Here is a 12,472-nt window from a genome sequence, read left to right as displayed (position 1 = left end):
ATTTGTCCAGTTTGTTGAGGGTGGCGAGTTTTGGTAAGAGGTGGCTTTATAGGGATTTAAGGAAGGTGACATCCTCTAAGACGACTCTGCCTTCTTGATTAGCTCCTCACACTAGTGTTCTAGTAACATCACTCCCACTTGGATTGCTCTCTTTCTCCTCCTCAATTCCCTCTCCACCTCTCCCCTCCCTCTGGGGTCAGGGGTAGGATTATGAATATTGCTGATGGCAGTATCTTGCTTGTGAAGAAACTGGGGTGGGGTGACTTAGTTTAGAATCTTTTACCTCCCTACTTTTCCTCCAAGCTTTTCTCTTTGCTGAGGAACCAAATTCAAGCCCTGTTTGGACCAACCGTGCTCCTGTCCTTTCCAGCTTGTGCACATCTGCCTTCTCTGGTCTTCTCAGGTCCTTTGGTGACACAGGCCCAAGGATTGGTGGGGCCCTGATCACTTCAGTCTTCTCCCGTGTCCAGACTCTGCTATTGTTACAGGGCAGCCCAGAGTGGACTGGGCCGCCTGCCTGTGGGGCCTCGCCTGCACACTCACAAGGGTCAGTAACGGGTTTATTTACAAAAGGGGAAAGGAATAGGAAACAACCCAGGGAAAGAGAGCAGGATACAAAGTAAGTGGAATACCTTTTGGCTAGGCTGACTGAACACACCAAGTCACACAGTCCGGAGAGCTGTTTCCCGAGCTAGCGATGCAATCACGCCTTATTTATCTCCCAGTTGTCCCAGAATTCCTTCCTGCTAGCTCTGCCCTTGGGTCCTGGCAGCTCTCTCCCTGGTACTGCTGAGAGTTGTAATTTCCAATCACTGGAGTAGGGGGCAGGGTCCAGAAAGCTGGAGTAGGGGGTGGAGTCCATAAGACTCTGCAGAGTTCTTTTAGGACATCCTTCCCCGTAACACTATGAGCCATTTTCATATTTCACCCCACATCGTGTCTCTGTACTCTCTCTAAGTTTCATGTTTCTTTCCTGCTGTATTCCTTAAAGTAGAATTGGCAGATAAAAGTTTTGGAACAGTTTATAGATTTAGTGGCATATTGCCCGAGTGCTCTTCAAAAAGCTTGAACCAATTAGAAATGCCATTAGCAGTGATCAGTTAGACCTGTTTACCCCACCTTCCTGGCTGTGTGGGGCTGTTTATTTGCATGCTGATTTCTGTTAATTAGAAATTGTGTTTTTATGTCTCTCCTGCATGATCCTTGTCCTTTAGATATTATAATAGACATAATTTGTATTGACATCTGTAGAGATTTTGTTTTAATTCAATGATTGGACAGGTTTTTTTTTTTTTTTTGAGTAGATGAGTCAGTGTTTGCAACAGTTTGTGAATGGCTGACAGTGCCAGGTTTCTGTGGTCTCATGTGAGTTTGAGTAGTAAAGGAGGTAAGCTTTGACTAACGCAATTTACCTAGCACTGACTCCACTAGAATAAAGATTAGGGTAAAATATTTTGACTGTTCTAATTCAGAGCACCTAACATTTCCCTGGTTTTCTGGAGGTAAATAATTGTCCCAACAGATGTTAATCCTCACAGTGATTCGAGGAAGCATCATTTCCTGACTTGACTTCTCCCTTTCCTGCTTTCAGCACTTCTGCTCCGCCCTCCCTCACGTCTAGGCTCACTAGGCCCACTTTGCAGCTGTTGCTTCCATGGCTGCAGGGCTCTTTGCAGCAATATCCTCGTTACATTTCATGGTCGTTTTTATAGGAAATGCCTCTGATTCTGGGAAGGAAAAAAACCTACAATGACAAGATGTTAAACTGATTACAGTTTGTAACTGTGGCCCCCAAGGATGATTGGAATCACAAATCCTTCATCTTTCTCAGTTTGCATCATACACACCATGAACTGACTTAGAAACTACATAACTTTATGGCTTACATAGTGCATTCATCTGGATATGAGAAATAATTATGAACAAAAGGTTACCATGTGCCTCTGGGGTGGTTTCCTGAGGGAATATGGGTTTCCAAAGTGATGCTCTGGAACTCTGTAAGGGTGTCTAGGAAGTCAAGGTACAAAGTAACTAAGAGACAGTGTCTGTAGAACCAGACTTTGCAATTCTGTGATCCCTCTATTGTTTGTAAGTGAGGAAGACCAGAGCTTCATACCTGAGGCAGTGTAGCTAGTTAGTGATTCTGGTAGCTCCAATTTTTGGGTTTCCTAGGTTAGTGTTCTTCCTGTACTCCAAGATGCGCTAATGTACTTGTAGGCCTTTAAAGCCAATTGCCGGGCTTTTTTAGTGCTATGATGTTCAAAACTTGTTTGCGAGAGAAAGTTCATTGTCATCCAGGGCATATGGTGTTAGGATGGAAATGAGGGCTTAAGTCTTAGGTCCAATAAAACCAGACATTTTTTAAAGTCACATAAAATTATTGGAATTTATTTTGTCAAGTAATTATATGACCGTGATTTAAAGCACCAAATAAACTTAGGAGAGCATAGGATGAAATTAAGACCTGTTTGTATCTCATACCAATTCCTGTCTTCTTTAACAGAACTACTTTTAACTCTTTCAGATCTCTTTTTTTATTGTATCTATTTCTGTTTCTTGATTTACCACTTGTAGATATTATTTATTGGTTTTCTTACCCCTGAATGAGGACTTAGCATATTCCCACCCCTTCTCTTCCGCTAAGTATGGTCTTGTCACTAGTTTTGGTTCTTCTTTTCCTTTCTTTTGTAGTTTAATACTCTAGCATCTTTTATAACTTATTTTACCTACAGAGACAGTATCTTGACTCCACCCCCCCCCCCATATGGAGCAATAAATTTGGGCTTGGGATAAGGTTGGATAGGTTTATGATGGGATAAGGTTGGATAGGTTTATGATTCCACTTAGGGTTGTGGGGCTCACTGGGCCTGAAGACTGCTGGTTGTAAATGTTCTGTATAGGTAATCGACTGGTCCATGGTTTTCTCATGTGTCAGTTAATCCTGGGATAATTTAAAATCTTTTATTTTGGATTTTACCATAATATTTGCCCTTTTTTGTGTGTTTTACAGAAATAATTATCTTCCTTCAATATATGATAATGAAAATACAGAAGAAAGAGAAGCAAGTAAGTGGTCACATATCTTTTAAGTGAGTGCATCCAACATAGACGGGTCTTTTCTTAAATAAGAGATGCTGGCAATTTTGACTCATCTCTTACTTAGTCTTTGGTAATTGTCCTGCTGCCTCTGTTTCACATTTCCACATGGTAACAGAGAACTGTTTTGAATGATTTAATATGTGCATTTTTACTTATACTTATGTCATTTCCATATAGGAATAAATGCAGCAAAAACTGTATATCAGAATATTATTCCAAATTATGTATGTGAATGAGAAACTTCCTTCCTTGGAAGAGCTTCAAATTTGTATAAAAGAGATATAGAATCAATTCTGTATTTTTCATTTTTGATGTTTGGTTAAACTAAAAACATTCTATTTATCAAATTCTTATTTATAAGAAATATTTATCAATTTCTTATTTATAAGAAATATTTGCAGAAATATTTCTAGAGAAAATTGTGAACTATAGAAAGGATGTGGACAGCAACTATTGGACATTTGGTTTCTTGACAGGATGGGAAATTAATAAAAACCATTTGACCTCTGTGACTCTTCCAGCCAGGATCATTTTCTTAGCTCATACAGTAGTGCATGTTCAAGAGAACCCAAAGACTCCACCCAGGGTGACTCTGGGAGGTGGAATAGGAGCCTGCCTCTGACTCTTGGAAAGAGGCTACCTCTTTTTGCAGAATTAAATGACAGTCTGGTGGGGGGGGGGGGGGATAGGAATCCCTGTCTTTCACTGGGACCCTGTGCAAAGGGTTTGGGTGGAACCAACCACTTGCCGCTCTATTTCACATCTGGAGTGCATGGGTTAGAAAGAGTAAATTAGGCAGGTGGTTACATGGACTATCCTCTGATATGTCCCTAGTAGGTAGGTCCTTATGAAATCAAAATTTGTTCTGGGAAATATTTGACTTGTCTACTGCCATCTCTTAACTGGAAGAGCAATGACTATATGCAGCCTACACACCTTTTCTTCCTGTTCTGGCTCCTATGGAGTTACCAGTTGGTAGACAAACACTATAGAGAATGCAGCAGTTCCGTCTGACAGGTATTTATCCCATGAATATACTCAGACAGGTGTTGACTATGAAGGAGCTTTCATGGCTATTTTGTTTGTAATAGCAAAAATGCAAAATGTCCTACGTGTTCCTCCAAAAGATAAATATTTAAATCATACTCATCCACCCAGTAGAATATTGTGCCAAAGTTAAAAAGAACATATTACTGAAGAAAACTCAAGTTCCTCAAAGTTATTTTCATTTATGCTACATGGGCTGGTTTTTATTTCTTAAACATTATTTAAAGTATTTAAAGCAAACTTTTATTTCAGTAAAAACATTATTTATTATGGTTACTCAAATGAATTAGGATTTTTTTCTTTTTAGATTTTTGTGTGTTCACATCAAAACCCTTGGTATTAAGTAGCTTCAGTTAGATGGAATTTCATATTGAACCTCACAATAATATTGATGAGTGGTGTGGTTTTTATTTAAAAGGTAATGTTAGACTTGGTGGACAACCAAGTTAATTAAGTGAAGCCTTTATTAGGAGGAGTTAATCTGTTCCTCTTATAGTTACTGGTGACAAGCCATCATAGTGATGCTTGAACTGCAAGAAGTTGCAAAACATGAATAGAAAATTAAGTTCATGTTAAAGTAATGCACAAGCTTGCGTATGAAAGCCTGGCATAGAGGAAGACATGTTCTGGAATAAATAATGAGCTTTGATTTCAGTAGAAAGGATTGAAACTTTAATTCTAGCTGGCCAACATCAGACAAGTTCAGCCTCATTTTTCTATCATTTAAATGGGAGCACTCACTTATGCCTCACAGATATTGATGCGGAGTTAATGCTTAATTTAAATGTTGAAAGGATTGACTAAGTACTTGGCATGTCAGTGGCAAGGAGATTTTCATCATAAGAATAGCATTAGCCATCAAGCTTTGTTCTTTGTCTTGATAGGATTGTGAGATGTTAGAATGAGCAGCAAATAGAGCATGTGTTTAAAAAAAACTATATTCTTTTCTCTGGAGAAAGGTGACATACAACTACATCCTGATCTTGGAAATTCCTCATTTTTTCCTCAAAAATTTTATCAAGGTAAATTAAAGCTAAGATGACATTTTAGAAGTTAATCAAAACACAGTAATAAATAATCGTGTTTTTTATTAACCAGATGGCTTGGCGTCATAAGAGTAGTATGAACAAAGGTTTTTAGAGAGTGACTTTGTATAATCTAAAGGAGTATTGCAACAAAAATTTACTTTAAGAAAACATTTAAAAATAAACCACTCAGTGGGCAATAGCCTTATTTTTATTAAAAAATAAACTGCTTCTGTTTCTTTTTTTTCTTTTTCTTTACTGGGTGGTTGTACTCCTAAGAAGAATGTAGATGATGCAAATAAGGGATCAGGAAAAAGAAAAAAAAAATTATAAAAGTAAACCTCAAAATCAAAAGGCAACTATAAACCAAAGACATTCTGTAGGGGGGGAGAGGTGAGCAGGGTCAAATAGGGATGGGGGGAGAGCAAGAAACTATGGTGATGGTACTGGTAAATTGGTGGTGGGAATTTCATGGGACTATAACCAAGATGAGAAAGCATATATTGTACAAAAATTTAAAATTCTGTAAAAAATACATATAACAGAAAATTCAAAATAAATAAATAAAATTAAAAATCTCATGATGGTCAAAAAATAAACTGCTTCTAAGATTTTTAAAAAATTTTACTATATATTTTTTTATTTATATATGCATAGAACTGGGCTATAAGCCAGACGTATGCGAGGGTGGTAAGAGGATCTGCTGGAGGCAGAGCACCCAGATCTATGTAATACACTACTGAGGGGAACGGACTGGTGTCTGCCACACTGTGTGGGTCATCGCCCTGTCTGGGGATCAGACTTAGGCATAGAAATGATAGCACTGAGATTTAACTCCTAGGCTGCCAGGGAGGTCCAAAATTTTAATGTTTTATTTCCTGAGATAACTAAGCAGTATTGTACAGAAAAAAATTAAAGAAATGAAATGGGTGCTCTAATCATTGAAAACCTGTATAGCATTGAAAATAATTCTTTGTAAGGGATATATCTTAATGTTATAGCAAAGACACACAGAGCCGTGATACGGAAATACTGATATTTTCATCCTAGCTCCTTGCTTGGTATTCAGAGGAGCACAAAATATGATAAATATGTGATACATAACATATAACATAGTCTTCAAACACTTTTATAATGTTAAGGAGTAAGGTTTTGGGTGCACATGTACAATGTTGAGAAAAGTCAGTAAGCAATAGAAATACAATGCAGTAGCTACAGGTCATATTACAAGTGAAATTAAACTTAAGAGCTATGACCAGAGGTGAAATCAGACTTGCAGTAATTAGGAAAACCTTCTCTCCTAAGCCTGCAATAACTCAGTCAGGTCAGGACAGCCCTTCATTCTTGATCCTCTAGTACATGAAAAAGTTGGGTAGGAAGAATTGTTTAGATTTGCTGTGGGAATCTCACATGACCTCCCAGTAACTACACCTTGTTCCCTCTCCTAGTCTGAATGTGGGTATTATTTATTTGCAAAATAAATATTTGTTGTTTTTTTAGCATTTGTTCTTCAAAAAATATTTGAGGGTAACTAAATGTTACTTATTTTTCTTTTTTTTCCTTTTTTTTATTACAAAAGTTTATTATTACATCATTTTGTACATTTTTTTTTCCATCTCAATTGTAATCCCCGCGGGTTTCCCATCACCAAGTCACCCGTGTGCCATCACCATAATCCCGTGCATTAAATGTTACTTATTTTTCCTAAGAATTATGTAGTGTAGTTTATTTACAAACAGGTGTTTATAGTAAAAAATGGCATATGCCTTAAAAGGGCCAGGGGTTAAAAAAAAAAAAAGAGTCAGGGTTTTTACATTGTGGGTGAAACAGTGATAGCAGCTCTAGAATTGGAGCGTTTGGAGGTCTGCACAATGTCATTTCCACCAAAGAATTTGAGAGTTTTTTGAAAAGTGGTGTTTTCTAGGTGAGCCAGGTTTCGGTCATGTTGCTACTTAGACCCAGGATGAAAGTTGGGGAGAGGAGGGAGTAGTATATGGGTGACATATAGTATAATACCCTTATGTTATTTGTAAGGAAGAGAAGAAAGGCTTAGAGTTGTGTGCTAAAATTTGGGTGGTGCCTGAAAATGAACTAGTGTAAAACTGTGGATTTAGCTGGCTGCTAAATTCCCAAAGTTGATGCTTGTTGCTCTGCCTGGGGGTTTGAGGACTCAACATGTTTACCACCAATACAAGATCATGAGAAACTGACCCACAATTCTGAGTGGGAGAAGAAAAAGAACAGCAAAGGTGATAATATGGGTGAGTAAATAATTTAGTTCTAAGACTTCTCTGCCTCACCTGCAAAGGGTGAAGTGAGGGTTAATCCTTGTGAGACCTTGTCTTTGGTAATCATTGGATGGCTCTTGTCAGCACTGATACAGAGGGATAGTTAGTAAATGACCCAGGGCAACGAAGGTTCTAAAATCATGTTTCAGAAGAACACAAAATAGTCCACTCCTCCGTCCTCAAAAAAAGAAATCTGAGTGTTCATTTTTTTTCCCCTCTTTTTTGCTGCACCACAAGAGGTGTTTTTGTTGTCCTAACTCAATTTGTGTTCTGAAATATAGCTCAAGAGGCCAGAGCAGAGTGACCAGGATGGGAAAAGAAAAGTTACTGAGTTGAAAGTCTTCTAAACGTTGAGGAGCTGCAGTGGTTTGGGAAATCAAAGATGGAAAATAAAGTAGAAGTGGTTACATTTTTTTTTTAAGTTCTTATTTCTCAATTCAGCATATCTAAAAACAAGGTCGTGGTTAAGAGCACTGACTCTTGAAACCAGAAATCAAACCTGGATTCAGATCTTTACTACTTACTAGTAATGTAACTTTGGACCAGTTGTTTAACCTTCTGTATGGAGTCATAATTGGAACTAATGTTACCTTTCTTCTTATAGTTTAGAAAGATTTATTTATTTATACAGAACTGGGGCACAAGCTAGAGGTGCAAGGAGTGGTGAGAGCATTCACCAGAGACAGTGGAGAGCAGAACAGGCAGATTGACGAAGGACACTGCCTAGGGGAGCAGCGGGGAGACAAGTCTGCCACGCCGTGTGGGTCACCTTCCTGCCTGGAATTTAACTTGTGCTGAAGTGGCTGCGGCTGTAGCTGTAGTATTGTGCTTTAACCCATTGCGCCCCCATGGAGGGCAGTCTTCTTAGAGTTTAGATGGCGTAATCCATTTAATAAACAGTACACTAATACTTAGTCTATAATAAAGTCAAGTGTTATTATCATTGCTAACAAGTATTTTATCTATAAAATATCTAAGCAGTTCTGAGTACTCAGTAGTTGTGACTAAAATGTTGAGATATATAAAAAGAACCATTCCATGTCCATATATACAGGATTTGTAACTCCAGATCTTGGTGTTACCTGGGCCTTTGCATATTGCAGTGGGAGCCAGAGTTGACTTAACTTCCAGATTCAGGGTCTCTGTGACCCCATGATTGCAATAAAATTACAGATGGGCTAATAATGAAGAGATAAAAATAGTTTTATTCACTCTTTTATATCGTTGAAAAATTCTCTACATGGCCTAGAAGATACTGCAGAAAAATTCTAGAAGTCTCTTCTGGCCTGGATTGGCGGAACAAGCATTTTACTACCTTTTGCAGATTAGGAACATGAATCATTCCAAGGTGTTGGTTTGCTCAAAACCATAGTTGCTTAAAAGTAAAGCTCATAGTTTCTGATAACACAGACACATATTAAGTATTATTGTCCCTCTTTCCTCCTGACTCTTCCCTGTCAGTATCTAAATTCTTTACAGTTGACTTGAATAAGTGTCTTTCCCAGGAATGTTATAGAGTGATAATTTTGAGCCAGAGAAACAGATTTTATTACTGACAGTTGAGTTTGAGTTTGCATTGTCACTTGTTTTTATCAGCCATACCTCTCCATTTCATCTTTCTGTTCTCAGAGAGTGCTTGTTTCTCTAAGTTGCCAATGTGATGTAAAATACTGTTGGTATGTTGCAGTCCATCATCTACAATCTGCTCCTCTTAGGATCATTTTCAGAGTGGTGATTTATTGTCCATCTTGGTAGAAGCTGAAGCAGAGATTTTATTTAGGCTCTTTGCTTTCCTCCCCCAACCCCCCCCCCCACTGACCTTAAAACACAGTGAAGAATTTATTTTTGTCTTATACTTTTTTTTTTAAAGATTCATTTATTCATACAGAACTGGGGTACAGGTCAGAGATGTGGAGGGTGAGAGGATTCACCAGAGACAGAGTGGGGTACAGAAAAGGCAGATTGACGAAGTACACTGTTGAGGGGAGCAGCGGCGGGTCAGGAGAGGTCTGCCGCCCCATGTGGATCACCTCTGAGGCAGGCGGGGATCGAACTCATGCGGGAGTGGTTTAAGCTTCTTTGTGCTGTGCTTTAACCCACTGCGCCACAGGGAGGGCCCTGTCTTATACTTTTTAATCCTCACAGGTTATGTTTTTCAAACTGTGGATAAGGCGCCTTAAAAATAAAAAAATTGGGTGATTTGGTGATGGGAAGCTCAAGGGGATTGCAACTGAGATGGGAAAATGCATAAAATGATGTAAAAATAAGCTATTATATATTAAAACTAATAAAAACATTTCTGGTGAATTACTGACTTTCAATTTAAATTTTAGTATTTTTTATGACTAATATCTCTCTTTTAGGATTGACTAATTGTACTGCATGTCTTGCTCTCCCCTCTCCCTGGAGGATGTCCCTGCTCCAGGAGGATGTACCCACCTAGACATATAACCAGGACATATTGCTGTATCTTTCAGAACTGATTGTCATATTTGTAAAATGAGGTGACCATTTATGATTCCTGGAAGTAGAATTGCTGGGACGCCAGGTAGATATTTATTTACAGTGTTATAAAGAATGCTAATGGACCTTTTCCTAAAGTGATTGTATATACCATCACATCTCTCCGTTCTAACCACATCTGTTCATGCTGGTCTGGTAACTTAGCCACAGTTATGGCTCCCTGGGCTGTCCTACAATGCACCATTGAGATGAGTGTTAGCTTTTGCTAGAGAGTTCAAGTCCAAGTACTTCTACTCACTATATGCCTTGGGCACATGACCCAACACCAGTTACCTTCTGCTTCTCCATACACAGAAATTGGCATCCATATCCTAGCATTTTAGGAATGTTGTAAAGATTATAGATAAGAAACATACCTTGCATACTTCTGAGTATATCTACCTGACATATCCAGTAAGAGTTAACTGCTGCCACGTTGAATACCTAGTTACCACCACTACCGCCACCTGTCCCAGTCCATTCACAAGAGAGCTTGAAAAGCAGTAGTAGTTGACAAGAGGGTTCCTCTTTGACATACCAAGTGCTGTCTTGGTAAAATTAGATCTTTTCTCTGTTGTCTTTGAAAGTCTTTGTAATATGCAAGCCTGTATCTAGCTTTCCTTTTCAATATATTCACCCTTACATGTGCTGAACAAAAACTTGTTCCTTGATGGCCAGATGTCCTTAACAGAATTCAGTAATATATCAGGAATATGCACAGGGTCCAGGTTTTAACTGGATACCTATTACAACAACATTGATGTCTTCTTGCCTTGAATTTTCTTTTTATTGTAAAATAACGTACAATTTATCATTTTATATTTGACTTCAGATTCCTTTTAATTTACTTAGTTTCTCCTTCTCCAAGCCATCTTAAATACTGAGTCAACAAGAAGGTAGTCACATGAATTGTTTTCTTTCTTTCTTAATTTTTTTTTTTAAGTAGTAAATCTTGCCAAAATGACCAATGCCCTTTGGATGTAGGTTCAATTATGAGGCTGTATTTTATTTATAGGAATTCAAAAATACCCTTCTTTCATCTTTTCCCCTTGGGTTTTCAGTGTTAGATTTGGTAGTATTAGAGAAGGAACAAGAACTAGAGAATACAGAAGGGGAAATATGTAGCTGAATTTTGCACTCTCCATTATAGCCATCATAGGCCAGGAAGTCTGAGCACAGATTGGGAACCAGAACATTGGAGGGAACCACACCACTGGACGTTATCTGTGCCCTTTAGCACATGCCAGGCCTCTTGAGAGAGGAGCAGGCTACTCACAAGTGCTGCTTTTCCTAAGCCATCACCCAAAGATGATTTGAACTGTCTTCTTGGAAAACTTGCTTGTTCCCTTCCAGCCTCCCCTTAAGTTATTTCTTTGTTCCAGACCCAGCAAAGTGTGCTATTCTCTAAGCTAGCCACCCATCTTATTGACTAATTATCACCACCCCTGCTTTATGAAATGGCAGGTACTTTGCAATACCAGACCTGAAGGATGTAACTTCTGTTTCCAAAAGAGTTGTTTCCTTAAAAGTGGTTACCCTAGGAGGCTGTTCCTTTATTTGATGGTGCTCCAAAACAACCTTGAAGCTATCTTTTTAGGGCTGCCTAGAGCACCGGTGACACAGTCTTCCCGGTGGCCTTTATTACAATAAAATTTCCTCCAGTATGCTAATTTTTGTGAGAGGCCAAAGGTTAGCTGCTGTTGAGTCTAAGGTGGTCATACAGAAGACCACCATATTTAGTAAAAATAAAAGATGTAATTTTGAACAATCCATATTTTCTTGTAGAAAATCAGACCAATGGGGTGGTGTTACTGCTTGAAAATATGAGAACAAAGTTTGCAGGAATAAAACAACACACCGATTGTGACTCTGCGTCCATGTCAGTCCTTTCTTCAGGAACACACTTGAACACTAACTTTTGTGAATTAGCATAATAAATGCCTTTCTAGCTCAGAACAGTGTGCTGAGACTTTTGCATCTGTGAGTCACATCTAGAGGTGTTATGTAGTAGACTTTCGTGCTGGTCTGTGAACATGAAGCTTAAAAGGTGATTCAGATTTCTGTACATAGTCCTTCTGCATATTAATTCCTTTTATAAAAACGATTTATGTATTTATACTACAATAGTGTGGAACAGGCTGATTGACTGAAATACACTGCTGAGGGGAGCAGCAGGCGAGGCAGGAGAGGTCTGCTGTGCCATGTGGGTCAGCTCCCTGGCCAGGGATCAAATTTGTGCTGTCATGGCAGTGGACAGCTTCATAGTGCTGCACTTAACCCTTGTGCCACAAGGGAGGCCCCATTAATTTTTTACATAATTTGCAAATACAACTTGGTAAAAATTCCTAACAGCAAAGGTAAAAACAAATAATGTGTTGGGCCCTTCCTGGTGGCGCAGCAGACCTCTCCTGACCCGCTCGCTACTCCCCTCAGCAGTGTACTTCGTCGATCTGCCTGTTCTGCTCCCCACTCTGTCTCTGGTGAATCCTTTCACCCTCCGCATCTCTGGCC

The 12,472-nt window shown here is 38.8% G+C and overlaps 1 protein-coding gene across 1 annotated transcript in view; it reads left to right on the top strand.

The window, feature by feature from the left end:
- Positions 1-3,033: 3,033 nt before the first annotated feature.
- The window catches only part of CHD6 (chromodomain helicase DNA binding protein 6), a 125,091-nt gene continuing 115,652 nt past the window's right edge, over positions 3,034-12,472 (top strand). Inside the window, exon 1 of the mRNA XM_004687388.2 lies at positions 3,034-3,066. Coding sequence (XP_004687445.1) covers positions 3,034-3,066 — 33 coding nt within the window. The remainder of the gene's footprint in view (positions 3,067-12,472) is intronic.

This window comes from Condylura cristata, unplaced genomic scaffold (assembly GCF_000260355.1).
Source record: "Condylura cristata isolate star-nosed mole 26May11 unplaced genomic scaffold, ConCri1.0 scaffold00022, whole genome shotgun sequence".
NCBI lineage: Eukaryota > Metazoa > Chordata > Mammalia > Eulipotyphla > Talpidae > Condylura > Condylura cristata.
The sequence above is the reverse complement of the archived record's forward strand: the minus strand, read 5'-3'. Positions and strand labels throughout refer to the sequence as shown.